The sequence below is a fragment of the Oncorhynchus kisutch genome, linkage group LG1, assembly GCF_002021735.2.
Source record: "Oncorhynchus kisutch isolate 150728-3 linkage group LG1, Okis_V2, whole genome shotgun sequence".
Classification (NCBI taxonomy): Eukaryota; Metazoa; Chordata; class Actinopteri; order Salmoniformes; family Salmonidae; genus Oncorhynchus; species Oncorhynchus kisutch.
The window spans coordinates 49,891,682-49,910,547 of NC_034174.2; the positions used below are offsets into that span (position 1 = coordinate 49,891,682).

Here is an 18,866-nt window from a genome sequence, read left to right on the forward strand (position 1 = left end):
GTTGTGTCTGTGTGTGCCAACATTTGAATACTGATTTCATTTTAGATCTTAATACAGTATTCAAATGAATGTGTGTGGTGTCCCAGACACTCATTTAAATAATGTATTGAGATACAAATTTAAATAAAGTTTTCAAGTGTGTATGTGTGAGCTTGTGTGAATCCCACACTGGTCTGAAGCTGCTGCTGCTGCCTCTGGGAAAAAAAACCTGAAAAGCCTAGAGGGGATTTTCCTTCTGAAAGGCAAAGCTTTTCTCCTCCCCCTTCTCCAGCAGTCTTTCCCTCTCTCACGCTCCCACTTGCTCCAAAAACACAGTGCTGCCAGAGAAGCTCAAGACTGGAGCCAGCGAAGCAACAGGAAGCAAGACACTTCATCGCTTGGAGCTCAACTCACTCAAACTTGCGGAAAGTCACTAAGGGATGGGAACTTTCCTACTTACTCGCAGACCACTAACTGTCATGTGGACCTACCTTCATCAATGGCATTATCTTGGCGATTAAGAAACATGAGAAGAAGACCGCTCTCACTAGAGTCAATTATCTGGACGGAATTATCAGGACAAAATGTGAAGAAACATTCTGCAGGATAGAAGAGATACTGTCGGAAAGATGGTAACTAGTGATACTTTTTCTATTGAGCTGTCATGTGCTTTTGTCTCCATTGTCTCATGTTACCTCTTCCAGGTCTGTGCTCCACTGACCTACTGAATGAATAACTTACGGGTTTGTCTTTCTCAGTGGCTTCTCCCGTAATGCATAAATGGAGAGTATCTTGTATGGATTTTGTATTCAAAGCACACTGTCTGCAAACTTTGAGACACAGAGTACATTGTGGATTTGATAGATGAATAGCAAAGCAAGTTACCTATTGACTTTAAAAAATATATATAATTTAAATCATTGTAGCTAGCAGTTCTACTGTAGCAAGTACTGCATTTTGATATAGCCTTGATAATGTTGATTAAACACATATTTATTTCAGATTAAAGTTAACAGTCACTACAAGTATTGACCATTTTGCTCTCCTAAAAAAAGTGACACATATTCAATATATTCAATATATTGTCCCTAAAGCATAGTTTATGTTGTTAGGGACACAGCAAACTGAACACAGCATCTCAAACCCCTCAAGTGTCCCTCCACTCGAGAGAAAAGAAGCTGCAGCAAAGAGTCTTTGTTTTGTTTGCAATGGCAATATGTCACTTTTTGGGCAACCCGAATTCAAAAAGAAATGTATGTCATTCTCATTGAAAGTATGTCTAAGAGGCGGTAGATCTGTTCTATGTGCGCTATTTCTATGCTCCCCATTCTAAAGTTTAGATTTTGAGTCTTTTACTTTCGGTTTTGTACACCAGCTTCAAACATCTAAAAATACTATATTTTTTGGGGTATGATAAAGATATTTTCACAGCGGTTTAGATTTCACAATGATTCTCTACACTATACTTGCTTATTTTGCCACATAAACTGAAATTAAGCAAACTTTTATGGAGCAATTTCTGCATAGTACATCTTTAATCATCGTTGATGTGTCAATAATCATCTACAAGTTAATAGCAGGCTGCATTTCACACACCAAGTAGGATAGTGGGAAGACAGGCAGCACTTAATAAAATACATGGCCCTAGCTAGCAAAAAGACAGTGCTAGACAACAACAGAAAAAGGCACAAATCATACTAATCACTCCTGGAGATATCAGTTGTCCTCTAGCTATAGAATGAAGCACTCTTCCCTGTGTCTGATCACACTGCTCACACTGCTCTGATCTGGGGAAGGGTACAAAAAAATGTCTGCAGCATTGAAGGTCTCCAAGAACACAGTAGCCTCCATAATTCTTAAGTGGAAAAAATCTGGAACCACCAAGACCCTTCCTAGAGCTGGCCCCTGTCCAAATTGAGCAATCGGAGGAGAAGGGACTCGGTCAGGGAGGTGAACAAAAACCCGGTGATCACTCTGACAGAGCTGAAGCGTTCCTCTGTGAAGATGGGAAAACCTTCCAGAAGGATAACCATATCTACGGTACTCCACCAATCAGGCGTTTATGGTAGCGTGGCCAGACGGAAGCCAAGTCTCAGTAAAAGGCAGACGACAGCCCGCTTGGAGTTTGCCAAATGGCACCTAAAGACTCTTAGACCGTTAGAAACAAGAATCTATGGTCTGATGAATCCAAGATTGAACTCGTCGGCCTGAATGCCAAGCGTCATATCTGGAGGAGACCTGGCACCATCCCTACGGTGGAGCATGGTGGTGGCAGCATCATGCTGTGGAGATGTTTTTCAGCGGCAGGGACTGGAAGTAGTCAGGATCAAGGGAAAGATGAATGGAGCAAAGTACAGAGAGATCCTTGATGAACACCTGCTCCAGAACACTCAGGACCTCAGACTGGGGTTAAGGTTCACCTTCCAACAGGACAATGACCATAAGCACACAGCCAAGACAGCGCAGGAGTGGCTTAGGGGCAAATCTCTGAATGTCCTTGAGTGGCCCAGCCAGAGCCCGGACTTGAACCCGATCAAAAATCTCTGGAGAGACCTGAAAATAGTTGTGCAGCAACGCTCCCCATCCAACTTGACAGCGCTTGAGAGGATCTGCAGAGAAGAATGGGAGAAACTCCCCAAATACTGTTGTGCCAAGCTTGTAGCGTCATACCCAGGAAGACTCAAGGCTGTAATTGCTGACAAAGATGCTTCAACAAAGGGTATGAATACTTATGTAAATGTATTATTTAAGTTTTTATTCTTAAGACATTTGCAAAAAAAATCTAAAATCCTACTTTTTCTTCGTCTTTATGGGGTAATGTGCATAGATTGATTAGGGGGGGGAAATAAATTAGGGGAAAAAAAACAATTTAAGGTATTGTAACAAAATGTGGAAAAAGTCAAGGGGTCTGAATACTTTCCAAATTCACTATATAAACGGGTTACCAACGTAATTAGAATAGTACAAATCAATGTTTTGTCATACCCTTGGTATACGGTCTGATATACCACGGATTTCAGACAATCAGCATTCAGGGCTTGAACCACCCAATTTATATTTAATGGGTTCTAACTTAAAATTCTTTATTAGTTTACAATTGTGAAATGTATGCTCCCTGCATATAAAAACCACAAAGACTGATCGTAATTGCTATGACTCTACATGGTGGATGAACATATTGCCTGTAGCCTACTGTACATGGTATATCTTTGTCTGGAAAATGGCTGTGAGGACTTAATCTACAATATTCAATAACATATTGACACAATTGCAATCTTTAATTTGATGAAACACTGAATTTGGTCTTACTGCCATTAGCCGATAGAAATGAATTGAAGAATAGATTCATACATGGAAAAACATCTTTCCATAGAGTGGTCAAACCGTTCAGACACCACAGACGTTTTCATGAGAAGACCGACTTTCGGGATGTCTCATGGTCTGACAAACACAGGTGTAGCTAGACCACCTTCCACCACAGAGGCGAATGTGGCCAATTGAAACGCAGCCCACGCATGGGATTTTTTTATTATGCCAATTCGATTTTCCCTTGGGCACGGACATCGGCTCTAGGGGGATAATAGGCTATATTTGGATATTATGACATGTATTAAATAGCCATTTAATATAATTAAACAATGTCACTGTTACTTTATTCTTTAGACTTGAATTGTATTAATTGCAAACATTGTTGTTTCTAAAGTATGTCATTTCGAGAATATTAAAATAAGACGCCACACTTTTAAGACAATTGGGTTCCAAAAGAGATATCAACCTGGCTATAGACAAAAGATCATCTCTATTTGTGTAGCTTTCTTTATGCAGACTATCAACAGTAGCCAGCATATTGCTAGTATGGTCACTAATGAAGGTTCACTTTTGTAAATCACTTCCTCTTTAATGAATCATCTCAATGAGAAGATTGGTAGGCACTTATTTTAGCGAGGGGCAGCTTTTGTGTGCTGTGTGAACGTAGCTATCAACTTCTGTACTGCTCAAGAAGTTGTGGTGTTTGAATGAACTGCCAATCGTATTGCTGAAATACGAATGGCACAACGTTTCTGCATGTAGTCTTCACTGGTTTTCAAAGGCAGACTGCGACAGAGCAGGGAAATGTCTTAATGGTATGCAAAAATATGCGAAGAAGTTACTGGCACGGTCGGTGCTGCTGCTTTGAAACTGGGGCAAATGCTGTCTCGCCACACGTTTTCCGACGGCTCTGCGTAGTATGCCATTTTCGGGGACCACTTTTGGCTTGTGAACACTACTTTCAGAACTACTGGCTAAAAAAAGTATGCAAAAGTACTGGAGGATCTCTTAAAAACTCTAAATTCTGTTACCAAATCTGTAACAGAATTTCTAAAAATCTGTAACGGAATTACTGTAATTAGTAATTCATAGTCACAAACCACAGTTGGGTCACCTGCTTACAGTCCTCCCTTCCACTGGCATACTGGTATTAGGAAGATCAAACGTGGTATGACAGCAAGATAATGAAACAAAAATTCAAAGAATTTACATCATAGGGGTCATTCATATTGGCACAGAAGACGTTAAACAGTTGTTTTACTTTATTTTTGAAACTGGCTAGAGAGGACGTCGTTTTTATGGGCAGAGGCAACTCATTTCACTCTGAGGCTCCAGTATACAGGAAAGTACCTTTCCCAGCATTACTCCTGAACCTGTATAAGCACACATTAGCAACACCTGATCTGGTGCTGTGATTGTGTGCATCCCTAACACAGGTAAAGTAATCAGATAGATATCTTGACGCATAACCTAGATACTAGATAGATATAGATACTCCTGTAAACCTAGTCTAATCTGGGACACCCTAGCCTCAACAGGCAGCCAGTTGAGTTCCTGAAAGCAGCTCCTGCCTATGTGAGTATGTGGACTCACCTTCAATACTACCCTGATCAGCTTATTCATGGCTATCTGGAGCATTCTAGACAAAAATGTAGTCCTGGCATTAACCTTCCCTAGCACTTTAGTGGCCATGCTCACACCTCCCAAGCTTCCATTATGGATGCATCCCAGGTAAATAACAGAGGTTTTAGTAGTCAGCACCTCACCCCCTAACTCCACTGTGATATCAGAGGACCTACTCAATTTAAGTCTGAATCCAAAAATAATTGCCTCAGTTTTACCTCAGTGCAGAGATAGCATATCATCTCCAAGCCATTTACTAATGTTAGTAAGCTCTGTGCTCAGTATGCTCTCCAACATAGTTTTACTTTTGTGAGACACCAGAAGTGTGGAGTCGTCCGCATAAAGGAAAAGATGACAAGAACAGCATCTTTCATATCGTTAATTTACAGTAAAAACAGTAGAAGCCCAAGCACGCTCCCCTGCGGAACGCCACAACTCATTGGTTTTGCCTGAGACAGTGAACCATTAACCTCTACTACTTGCGCCCTACCTAATAAATATAACTTTACCCAGCCTAGAGGGATATTGCTTAACCCCAGCGCCTTCAGTTTGGAGATTAGGGGACAGTGATTAACTGTATCAAAGGCCTTTTGTAGGTCAAGTAGTACCATTCCACAGAGATCTCCTTCATCAATATGTTTCCTGATGAAGTCAGTCAAGTGAAGTAGACATGAATCAGTGAAGTATGTTTTTCCAAAACCCGACTGAAAATCATACATTAGACTTTGTTTGTTGACATATTCATAAATGCTTGTATAGATTCTAGAATCTCATGATTAAACCAAGGGCAAGACAGTCTAGACAACCCTCCCTTTCTCTCACCCTCCCTCCCTCTCTCTCTCCCTGCCTCTCTCTCCAGTTAATGTCACCTCTCCCGGCTCTTACTGACACTTACACATGAGCCACCTCTCTTTCCATTTACTGAAACCAGCATCCTTACCCACTGAGCAGCAACACCGGACATCCGTGGACGTTAAAAAGTAGTTGAAATTTGGTCAATCCAACCTTGCTTTGATTTCAAAGTCAACAGACATCGTTTTTTGGTACGGTCCAGACTGGCTTAAATTTCAACGTCCACAGACATCGTTTTTTGGTACGGTCCAGACTGGCTTAAATTTCAACGTCCACAGACTTTGATTTTTGGTGTGGTCCAGACCATCCTTGATTTGGCACAAGCATAGACATCCATGATTGGTTTAGATTTAGTCCAGTCTATGTTTCACAACTTTGGACAGCACAGTTCCATACAGTAGAGCACAGTAGAGTACATAAGAATACAGTACAGTCCTGTAGAATATAGATCAGTACTGTACAGTAGAACACGCTAGTATAATGTACTGTACTGAACTATACTCTACTTTCCTCTACTCTACTCTGCTGTGCTGTACTGTACTCTACTAATCTCTATTGTGCTATACTTTATTGTCCATACTTGTGAAACATGGACGTCTATGGTTGGTTCAGCTTTGTTAGGGTCCGGACCAACCAAATATGATATTTTTGGGGGGCGGTGTGTGTAGAATAATAAGCACATATTCAAAAGATATTCATAGCTGACACTGGTCACATAAACACATTTTTTTTACTGATTTTTTAAAGTTAAAATGTCAGTTTAAATTGAATGGTTCGTTAAACTTTGAAATTAAGCGTTTTTGTTTGACATACATTTTAAGTAAAAATCAGAGTCTCAGCAAAATGCCATTACTGTGGAATTGCCCGTAACATACGTTTAGGAACTCTTTCTTCTGCATGTGCATTAAGTTCTCTTTAGATGACAACACAACATTTGATTTACTGAACCAACCCTATTGGAGATACAGTATGTGATAACGACTTTATCCAGGAAGGATGTTCCACAATATCATGGCACACTACCACAACAGGACACTCATACACAGGACACTCATACAGTACATACTAGTAGACTGTTATTGTAAATAATAATTTCTTCTTAACTGACTTGCCTAGTTAAATAAAGGTTAAATCAAATAAAATAAATGTTTTAAATACTGTACATTCCATTATGAATGTAGTCAATGTAAGTTTCCAAGATTCTCTACATAATGGCAAATGTGGCAATGATCCATATTTACAAATGCCACATTTCAGTACAGTAACACATGATAGGCTACATACAGTAGATCACATAATAGATGTACAGAAACAGACACACTGTGTGTGTGTGTGTGTTTCTGGATGCTGATTGGTCAGCAGACGTTTGAAGTGGTCATGGCATGTAAACAGCCACGCCTGAGCCATCTAAGCCTACAACTCCCTCCCCAGCCATTTGACAACTCATCGCATCTCAACAATGAGGCTTTTTGTGTTCACTTTGGCAGCCAAGAGTTCAGACTACTTCACTTCAGACCACAGGATGTATTCTATGTGTTGGCAGGGCTATGTGAAAAAAATACTAGCTGTGAAATCCTTCCCCCGTCCTGGTTTCCTCAAATCCTCTCAAAGCACACTTAAGGAGGTCTGAGGGAGGAAGGGAGCTTGGATCCTCTCTCCCAATGAGCTTTCAGAGGAGTTGAGGAAACAAGTACGGAGGAAACAAGGACTTGACGGCTAGTTTTCCGATTCAGTCGAATAATCCCATCTCAGCAGCTACAGATAAAAGTGTACAGGATGGGCATTTAATGTATTATTGTAAATTTTGACTTTGAGTTTTCTTTCTGTTTAGCCCGTTCAGATAACTGACATAGGGTAGGGCAGAGTACTGGTGTTAATGTAGTGGATGGCTACGTAAGTGAGCATCACTTCTGCCTTCCTGAAAACTGAAGAACCGTTGCCCCAGACCCAGAAATACCCTGGCCGGGGTTGAAATCTCGATAGACCATGTTATATTCCAGATGTATATACTGTATTCTACTGTATTTTGGCCAATGCCACTGCGACATTGCTCGTCCTAATATTTACAGTATATATTTCTTCATTCCATTCTTTTACTTTTAGATTTGTGTGTATGGATTAGATACCAATGCACTGTTGGAGTTAGGAACACAAGCATTTAGCTACACCCGTAATAACATCGGCTAAATATGTGTATGTGACCAATACCATTTGATTTGATTTGATTAATACTCCACCACTGGTGCAGTGTATTAAGGGAAAGGGGGTTACCTAGTCAGTTGTACAACTGAATGCATTCAACTGAAATGTGTCTTCTGCATTTAACCCATCCCCTCTGAATCGGGTTTACTGTCTCTAGTTCAATGTGGGTCAGGCCAGAGGAAGTCTAGACCGTTGTGATCTAGATTTACTGGCATCTATTCAGAGAAAGTATTAGTATGTGGCAATAACTTTTCTAAGAGTGAGTTTCTCGTGTGAAGTCCTTCCAGGGACCAAGTGAGAGTGTAACAAAGTGATTTCCTGCCTAGACTGAGCATCAAAGGTGTTATAGCAGTCTGTCTTTTCAGGAAGAGAATGATTGTAGGTCATTGTTGTCTTCTAAGCATACTGTGGTTTTTTCAATGGTGGGTCTTCTCCTTACTTTAGGTTAAAGTGATGGCTCATCCAAATTAGAATTTGACCTCAATTTATGAAAATGTAAGAAGTCATAAACAGAAAAAAAACATTCAGGAGGAGACTCCATGCAACTTAGTAGTATACTTTATAGGGCCAGGACGATACCAGTATTGCGATAGTCGTTAGTATCGTGGTAAGGAAACAAAACACGAAGCTGATTTAACTTCTTTAAGAAAACAGCCCTAATGGAAACATACATCATTAAGTCATCCAGAGTCACATTTATTTATTTTTCCAAGCTACAGCAGACAATATTTTACATCTAGGTTTTTGAAGGACTCTGGTCTGCTTCGTGTTTACATTTTTTGCCATAGAAAAAACATTGTGATACAACTATTGTCCCGTGCCTAATACTTTCAGAGATGATCAAATCAAATACATTTTTATTTGTCACATGCGCCGAATATAATCGGTGTAGACCTTACGGTGAAATGCTTACGTACCAGCTCTTAACCAACAATGCAGATCAAGAAATAGAGTTGAGAAAATATTTACTAAATAAGCAAACGTCATTTTTTAAATAAAAAGTAACACTATAAAATAACAAGACTATATATATATATTTATATATATATATATATTTACATTTCACTTTTATTTAACCAGGTAGGCCAATTGAGAACAAGTTCTCATTTACAACTGCGACCTGGCCAAGATAAAGCAAAGCAGTGCAACAAAAACAACAGCACGGAGTTACACATAAACAAACGTACAGTCAATAACACAATATAAAAATCTATGTACAGTGTGTGCAAATGTAGAAGAGTAGGGAGGTAAAGGCAATAAATAGGCCATAGAGGCGAAATAATTACAATTTAACACTGGAGGGATAGATGTGCAGATGATGGTGTGCAGTAGAGATACTGGGGTGCAAAAGTGCAAGAAGATCAATAACAATATGGGGATGAGGTAGTTGGGTGTGCTATTACAGATTGGCTGTGTAGAGGTACAGTGATCGGTAAGCTGCTCTGGAAGCTGATGCTTAAAGTTAGAGAGGAGATATACATATACATGTAAGACTCTAGCTTCAGTGATTTTTGCAATTAGTTCCAGTCATTGGCAGCAGAGAACTGGAAGGAAAGGCGGCCAAAGGAAGTGTTGGCTTTGGGGATGACCAGTGAAATATACCTGCTGGGGTGCGTGCTACGGGTGGGTGTTGCTATGGTGACCAATGAGCTGAGATAAGGTAGGGCTTTACCTAGCAAAGATATACACAGTGTACCGATACAGAGTCAATGTGCAGGGGTACAGGTTAGTCGAGGTAATTTGTACATGTACTGTAGGTAGGAGTAAAGTGACTATGCATAGTTAATAAACAGGGAGTAGAGGCAGTTAAAAAAAAGGGGGGGGGGGTCAATGCAAATATTCCAGGTAGTCATTTGATTAGCTGTTCAGCAGTCTTATATCTTGGGGATCTGAGGACCCATGCCAAATATTTTCAGTCTCCCGAGGGGGAAAAGGTGTTTTTGTGCCCTCTTCACGACTCTCTTGGTGTGTTTGGACCATGAAAGTTTGTTGGTGATGTGGACACCAAGGAAGTCTGAACTCGCTCCACTACATCAGTCATAAGTTAGCATGGTGTTATGGATCCCTATGTTTCTTGTGCTCCATGTCTTGCGATACTCCAGCTGTTGGGGCAACTCCATAGCTCGCTCACTGTTAGGAACTGTTGCTCTAGGAACTTTTTGGCCTCAGAGAGAACTTGGCATGAGCAGAGAGTGAGAAAAAACACAGCAACTGTCAGTGTCATTCAAATAAAATAAAATAACATGTATTTATAAAGCCCTTTTTACATCAGCAGATGTCACAAAGTACTTAGACATTCGCTCACCCAAACACACACACACACACTACACCCCAGTGTCTTCACAACAACATTTACACACGGTAAATCATTCACTGTGATATCTGGAGTGCCTAGGGTAAATGGGATGCCTTTTGGGCTAAGACCACCCCTATTGGAGCTGTGTCCACTGCATTGGCCTACTGAACCTGGTGAACGGTACTCAGGGAGCCAATACTTACAACTCCCCAAAAACAAACAAGTACTTTTCCTGATGTTTTTCCCGAAAAGCAAGCTCTGGGAATACTCGGAAGATGGGGAAATGTAATTGTTTTGTCATGCTAAGTGGGTCATCAGAGTTCAGCTGTAAGAAAAGTGCCAGAAAAAAATAGTTAAACATCTTAAAAGCTGCCAGCTGTTGCTCTCACACTAGGGACTTTTTCTTTGGGCCAAATTGCCCCATTTGAGGGTGAGGGTTGATTGTTTGCATGCCAAACCTGTGGTGAGCCCAGTGCAAATCCTGCCCCACTTCCTGGCAACCCTGCGTCCCATTTCACCCAGTTCCACAGGTGTGCATCTATGTCGGGCATTGGTGTTGAGATGTAAAGGAGCTCACTTGGAAAGTTTTTTTAATCCTTACTTTCTTCCATGCAAACATAAAACAGACATGATTGAATAGATGAAAGTCAGGTTGAACGTTATATTACTTGCACCTACTGTACCAAAGCATGACACTAAATTCAAGGACAGGAGAAAGGAAGGATGCCATTTCCACTATTCAGGATTCTGCATTTAAATCATAACCACTGCTGCTTTTGGCCAAAATATAACAGGGAATGCTCACCCAGAGGTGGCGCTCCTAGTGGCCGGTGACTTTAATGCAGGAAATCAAATCCGTTTTACATAATTTCTACCAGCATGTCACCTGTGCAACTGGAGGCAAAAAAACTCTACATACATTTATTCCACAAACAGAGACACATAATACAAAGCTCTCCCTCACACTCAATTTGGCAAATCTGACCATAACTATACCCTCCTGATTCCTACTTACAAGCAGAAGCTCTAACAGGAAGTACCAGTGATGCACTCAATACAGAAGTGGTCCGATGAAGCAGATGCTAGCTGTATATATATGTATATATCCCAACCAGAAGACATGGATTACAGGCAACATCCACACTGATGATTATAAAAAATTATGCTATGCCCTCCGACGAACCATTAAACATGTAAAGCATCAATACAGGACCAAGATCGAATCCTACTACACCGGCTCTGACGCTCGTAGGATTGCAAACTATCATGGATTACAACGAGAAACCCAACCGCGAGCAGTCCAGTGACGTGAGCCTACCAGATGAGCAAAATACCTTCTATCTTCACTTCGAGGCTAGCAACACTGAACCATGCATGAGAGCTCCAGCTGTTCCGAACGACTGTGTGATCACAGATGGCTCACATCAACACCATCCTCCCAGACACCCTGGACCCACTCTAATTTGCTTACTGCCCCAACAGAGCCACAGATGATGCCATCTTTATTGCACTCCACACTGCCCTTTCCCATTGTGAAAAAAGGAACGCCTACGTGAGAATGCTTTTCATTGACTACAACTCACCGTACAAGACTATATTGCACTCCAAGCTCATCACTAAGCTAAGGAACCTGTGCTGAGGAATATTTCTGTCTGTAATAAAGCCCTTCTGTAGGGAAAAACTAATGTGTGGGCCTGGTTCCCAAGTCTGTGCCCCTTCCCAGTCATGTGAAATCCATAGATTAGGGCCTAATTATCTTTTTTATTTTTATTTTATTTTTATTTTACCTTTATTTTACTAGGTAAGTCAGTTAAGAACAAATTCTTATTTACAATGGCCTACCCCGGCTAAACTGATGCTGGGCCAATTGTGTGCCACCCTATGGGACGCCCAATCATGGCTGGATGGGATACAGCCTAATTGACTGATTTACCTTTTGAACTGTAACTCAGTAAAATTGTTGAAATTGTTGAATGTTGCATTTCAATTTTTGTTCAGTTGTTAACCAGTAGCCACCCGGACTATCGGCATTGACATTTTTGTTACTGCTGGTACTGTTTATTATCTATCCTGTTGCGAAGTCACTTTATCCCTACCTATATGTAAATATCTACCTCAATTACCTCGTACCCCTGCGCATCAACTCGGTACTGGTACCCCATGTACAGTTGAAGTTGGAAGTTTACATACACCTTAGCCAAATACATTTAAACTCAGTTTTTCACAATTCCTGACATTTAATCCTAGTAAACATTCCCTGTCTTAGGTCAGTTTGGATCACCACTTTAGTTTAAGAATGTGAAATGTCAGAATAATAGTAGAGAGAATGATTTATTTCAGCTTTAATTTCTTTCATCACATTCCCAGTGGGTCAGAAGTTTACATACACTCAATTAGTATTTGGTAGCATAGCCTTTAAATTGTTTAACTTGGGTCAAACTTTTCAGGTAGCCTTCCACAAGCTTCCCACAATAAGTTGGGTGAATTTTGGCCCATTCCTCCTGACAGAGCTGGTGAATCAGGTAACTGTAGGCCTCCTTGCTTGGACACGCTTTTTCAGTTCTGCCCACAAATGTTCTACAGTATGAGGTCAGGGCTTTGTGATGGCCACTCAAATACCTTGACTTTTTTGTCCTTAAGCCATTTTTCCACAACTTTGGAAGTATGCTTGGGGTCATTGTCCTTTTGGAAGACCCATTTGCGACCAAGCTTTAACTTCCTGGCTGATGTCTTGAGATGTTGCTTCAATATATCCACATAATTTTCATCCCTCATGATGCCATCTATTTTGTGAAGTACACCAGTCCCTCCTGCAGCAAAGCACTCCCACAACATGATGCTGCCACCCCCGTGCTTCACGGTTGGGATGATGTTCTTCGGCTTGCAAGCCTCCCCCTTTTCATCCACAGGTACACCTCCAATTGACTCAAATGATCTCAATTAGCTTATCAGAAGCTTCCAAAGCTTGCAAAGAGCCACTGAGTTTGAAGGTAGGCCTTGAAATACATCCAAAAGTACACCTCCAATTGACTTAAATTATGTCAGAAGACAGCTGAAGCTTCAAAAGCCATGACATAATTTTCTGGAATTTTCCAAGCTGTTTAAAAGCACAGTCAATTTAGTGTATGTACATTTCTGACCCACTGGAATTATGATACAGTGAGTTATAAGTGAAATAATCATCTGTAAACAATTGTTGGAAAAATGACTTGTGTCATGCACAAAGTAGATGTCCTAACCGACTTGCCAAAACTATAGTTTGTTAACCCAAAAAATTGTGGAGTGGTTGAAAAATTAGTTTAACTTCTTAGTGATCCCTTCGCGCGCCAATCCCGTTAACGGGATTGTTTTGACAACACCCAGTGAAATAGTAGCACGCCAAATTCAAAAACAGAAATACTCATAATAATAATTCATAAATCATACAAGTGTTATACATGTGTTTAAAGATGAACTTCTTGTTAATCCAGCCACAGTGTCAGATTTCAAAAAGGCTTTACGGTGAAAGCAAACCATGCTATTATCTGAGGACAGCACTCCATCAAACTTACACATGAAAATCATAATTCAACCCACCAGGCACAACACAAAAGTCCGAAATAACATATAATTCATGCCTTACCTTTGAAGATCTTCTTCTGTTGGCACTACAATATGTCCATTAAACATCACAAATGGTCCTTTTGTCCAATAAATTATGTCGTTATATATCCAAAATGTCCATTTATTTGACAGGTATGATTCAGAAAATACACCGGTTCCAACTCGCGCAACATGAATAAACATTATCTAATTAGTTACCTGTAAACTTGATCCAAACATTTCAAACAACTTTCCCAATCCAACTTTTGGTATTTTTAAACTTAAGTAATCAATCAAATTTAAGATGGAATAAACTGTGTTCAATACCAGATGAAGTAAGCATAGTAAGTAAGCAGAGAGCAGAATTTTCTCTCTGCTAGTAAGTAAGCATTTCACTGTTAGTCACCACTGCTGTTTACGAAGCATGTAATAAATAAAATATGATTTGATTAAAATTTCATACAAATCAATCATCATGGTTTATGGTGACATTTAATTACTCTAAGCCCATGGTCCTCATAGCCATGGCACAATACTCGCATATTTTCTGCATGACTAATGCTTACAGTACAGTAAAGGCCTATATATTTTTTTCCAACTCTAACTCAAGATTCAAATCATTTGTTTTTGAGTTGGAATCCCAGCACACCCACAGGGACCTTTTTAATGCTGGCCCTTCCGAGGACAAGGACAAACAAAACATCAGACACCCAATACACTGTTTATGTGGCCTCTTAATTTCCCTAACACAGCCTGAGAGTCTTACAGGCCTGGTAAAACTAGTATTATATAGGCCCTGCCAAATCCAATTGTAGGCACCACACAGGACTTCGCAAAAGCAAGATAGATAGATAGATGAATGGGTGGAAACATGCAGGGGGTCTTGCCTTGTTGGGGGACTTTTTTATTAGGTCGGTTCAGCTTTAAAGGATTTCAAATGGCTTGGTTCAATTGTGTGCCCCTTTGCCAAAGCCCTGAGCCGAGGTTTACAAGAGGGTCTCAGACAAAGACATTACTGTCCCACCAACCAACAGGAGTAACCCTCTCCTGAAGAAAGGAGGAGGGGATGAGATGCTGAAAACAGGGAAAGGGGTTGTTGCACGTCGGACGCTGGAAATACAGGCCTTCTTAGACCTTAAGGCAGTTAAAAAAAAAATTGTTATAGATGTACTGCACATTTATTATACATGTCTTCACTAAAACAAGTATCTTGCCCTACAGTATATAGAGCCCATTTATGTTGTGCGGTGGTTGAAAGTAGCTCTACCTGCTGACACATGATGCGTGAGGTATACGGTACAAGTTACACTATTAATCAATCAATCAATCAACCAATGTAAATCTGTCAATGTACCCTTCAGCAAGGCACTTAATGCTAATTGCTCATGTATGTCGCTCTGGATAAGAGTGTCTGCTAAATGACAAAAATGTAAAGCTGCCCAAAGCCTGGTCCAAAGCTGGTCTAATTCAATGCTTAGCGTGTGGTCGGAGGCCAAATAGGCTGCTATCAGAGCCCCATCAGAGAGATGGCTCCTTTATGCAAATACCTGACCCATCTGCCAACAAACACAACGTGTTTTCCCTGGGAAGTGTATGTAAATGGCCCCGGCCTCTTTAGCATGTGGCGCTGGCAGTTTGTCAAAGTTAACAGGATACAAAATAACTCATAACACCACCTCATCCTCACTCCACTTGGCTTAGGGGCAGTCTGAACTAGGTCCAGCTGCGGAGCTACACTATCTATACACAAAAGTATGTGGACACCCGTTCAAATTGTCGGATTCTGCTATTTCAGCCACACCCGTTGCTACCAGGTGTATACAATTGAGCACACTGCCATTAAATCTCCATAGACAAACATTGGCAGTAGAATGATCTTACTAAAGAGTTCAGTGACTTTCAACGTGGCATGCCACCTTTCCAACAAGTCAGTACCTCAAATGTCTGCCCTACCAGAGCTGCCCCAGGTCAACTGTAAGTGCTGTTATTGTGAAGTGGAAACGTCTAGGAGCAACAACAGCATAATGCGCAGTGGTAGGCCACACAAGCTCACAGAACAGGACCGCCGAGTACTGACGCGCATAGCGCATAAAAATCGTCTGTCCTCGGTTGTAACACTCAGTTCCAAACTGCCCCTGGAAGCAACGTCAGCACAATAATTGTTCGTCGCGAGCTTCATGAAATGGGTTTCCATGGTCGAGCAGCCGCACACAAGCCTAAGATTACCATGCGCAATGCCAAGCGTCAGCTGGAGTGGTGTGAAACTCGCTGCCATTGGACTCTGAAGCAGTGGAAACGCATTCTCTGGAGTGATGAATCACGCTTCACCATCTGGCAGTCCAACGGACCAATCTGGGTTTGGCGGATGCCAGGAGAACACTACTTGCCCAGATGCATAGTGCCAACTAGGTTCCAGAGTGGCGCAGCGGTCTAAGGCACCGCATCTCAGTGCTAGAGGCATCACTACAGACCCTGGTTTGATTCTAGGCTGTATCACAAAGTCCCATAGGGCGGTGCACAATTGGCCCAGCGTCGTCCGGGTTAGAGTTTGGCCGGGGTAGACCGTCATTGCAAATAAGAATTTGTTCTTAATTGACTCGCCTAGTTAAATAAAGGTAAAAATAAATAAATATGTAAAGTTTGGTGGAGGAATAATGGTCTAGGGCTATTTTTCATGGTTCGGGCCAGGCCCCTTAGTTCCAGTGAAGGGACATCTTAACGCTACAGCATACAATGACATTCTAGACGATTTTGTGCTTCCAACTTTGTGGCAACAGTTTGGGGAGGCCGTTTCCTGTTTCAGCATGACAATGCCCCCATGCACAAAAGGAGGACCATACAAAAAGGGTTTGTCGATTGGTGTAGAAGAACTTGAGTGACCTGCACAAAGCCCTGACCTCAACCCCATTGAACACCTTTGGGATGAATTGGAACGCCGACAGCGAGCCAGGCCTAATCGCCCTACATCAGTACCCTACATCAGTGTCCTACCTCACTAATGCTCTTGTGGCTGAATGGAATCAAGTCCCCTCAGCAATGTTCCAACATCAAGTGGAAATCCTTCCCAGAAGAGTGGAGGCTGTTATAGCAGGAAAGGGGCGACCAACTCCATATTAATGCCCATAATTTTGGAATGAGATGTTCAACATACTTTTGGTCATTTAGTGTATGTTTACTGTATCTCAAGTGGGTCCCACTCACCAGAATATATCACCAGCCAAGCCACCCATGAGGTGGAGTGAGTGAAGGTTGGAGCCGAAATGTCCAATGAGTTTAGCCTGTCTGGATTCAAATTGACCTTGTCAGTTTTTTTGTGTGTTTGCCATTTTAGCTAGGTGCCCTTGCACCCATGCGCACAGTGACGTATAGCACCACCCACCGGGGCGAAATGGCGTGAAAATTGTGTGTTTTATGAGCACCAACGTGAAGTTCATGGTAGCATATCAAATTGGGTGTCAAATGAAAGCCAACTTTCAACCATTGACGTTCTAAAACATCTGGCACAAGTAAAATCTTTGATTTCTGGAAAGGGTCTTAGAAAAAGTCTTAAAAGATAATAGAAATATACTGAACAAAAATAGAAACGCAAGATGTGAAGTGTTGATCCCATGTTTCACGAGCGTGCAATTGGCATGCTGACTGCAGGTATGTCCACCAGGGCTTTTGGCAGTACGTCCAACCGGCTTCACGACCGCAGACCACGTGTATGGCGTGGTAGGGGCGAGTGGTTTGCTGATGTCAACGTTGTATCTGTATTCCCAGTCATGTGAAATCCATTGATTAGAACCTAATGATTTTTTCCCAATTGACGGATGTCTTTATATGAACTGTGGCTCAGTAAAATCTTTGAAATTGTTGCATGTTGCGTTTATATTGTTGTTCAGTGCAGTGTGAAAAAGAGAAAAACACAGAATGGTGTGTCCCCGCCCCTGTTTCGATAAAAGGCTGAGGGATGGGTCTGGATAAATGTTACCACTCTCACATTCATAGACAAAGCTATGGATGCAAGGACTGATCATCCATGATATCACAGTGATTGTTTTAACATGTTTTGAGGCTATGTGCTGTTTGTTTACATATACTTTGTTTATAAACATTGGGTACAACAGGTTAGGGCAATTGAATGTAATGTTTTACAAATGTTCACAAAATAATTTTTAAACATTTCTCGCCTGTCTATTCGTGGGGACCCAGGGTTTACGTTTTAAACTTCAAACACTCAGTTGTCTACCACAAAACAACCAAAAAGTAGCTTTTACACTATGATTTGACTCTCAAATGTTTATTTTGTAAAACATTTGTTGAATGAGTAGTTTCACCATATTAACATGAGCGATCAGTTTACGAAGTAGGTTTGACCTTGAGCATGAATCACTAATCGCATGAAATAAATAATGATCTTCAGCAAGGCAAGGCACCATTATAACTAGGGCTTTAGAATGGGTCAAACTTGGATTAATGTTGGGGTGAAGTGGGCTTAAATCTTGCTGTAAGTCACAGAGGGTGCATGGATGGACACGTCGAAATGCACATTAGCAAGTCTTTATTCATAGAAGAAATATATTGACTACTCCATGTGGTCTATATTAAACGGCACTTCATTGAATATAACAGGCTTTTAAAATGTAAAATTGGTGCACAATTTCTACATAAAATGTCAAAGGGACGCAGAGGGCACTCATTTCATGGAACGACCCGTTGGACTTTTTGATTTTGCGTGTAACATCCTTTTCAACCTTTTCCCAAATTGCTTCCGTGTGTTTTGTTTCCACTATTCTCCACAGCTGGTCGAAAGTAGCAGAAACCGGGGCATAACCACAGATGTGGCCTTGTTTTTAGTTCTTATTGCCATGACTATCTGAAACAGACATGTGTAGGCTAGCATATACTTGTAAACACTGCCGTCATGCATGACTTAAGCGCACAATGGTGTCCTTTTATACAGCCTTCTTTCGACAGGGACCTCTGATGGAGACCGTACATTTCTTCTTTCTCTCGCTCATACTTGTCCCCTTGAATCTGA

At 41.1% G+C, this 18,866-nt stretch overlaps 1 protein-coding gene across 3 annotated transcripts in view; it reads left to right on the forward strand.

Moving 5' to 3' along the window:
* The first annotated feature begins 302 nt into the window (after window positions 1–302).
* LOC109891923 (uncharacterized) overlaps window positions 303–18,866 on the forward strand; it is a 53,947-nt gene continuing 35,383 nt past the window's right edge. For all 3 annotated transcript variants that reach the window (XM_031826457.1, XM_020484383.2, XM_031826461.1), the window contains exon 1: window positions 303–611. In XM_031826457.1, the coding sequence (XP_031682317.1) occupies window positions 609–611 (3 nt within the window). In that variant the 5' untranslated portion in view covers window positions 303–608. The remainder of the gene's footprint in view (window positions 612–18,866) is intronic.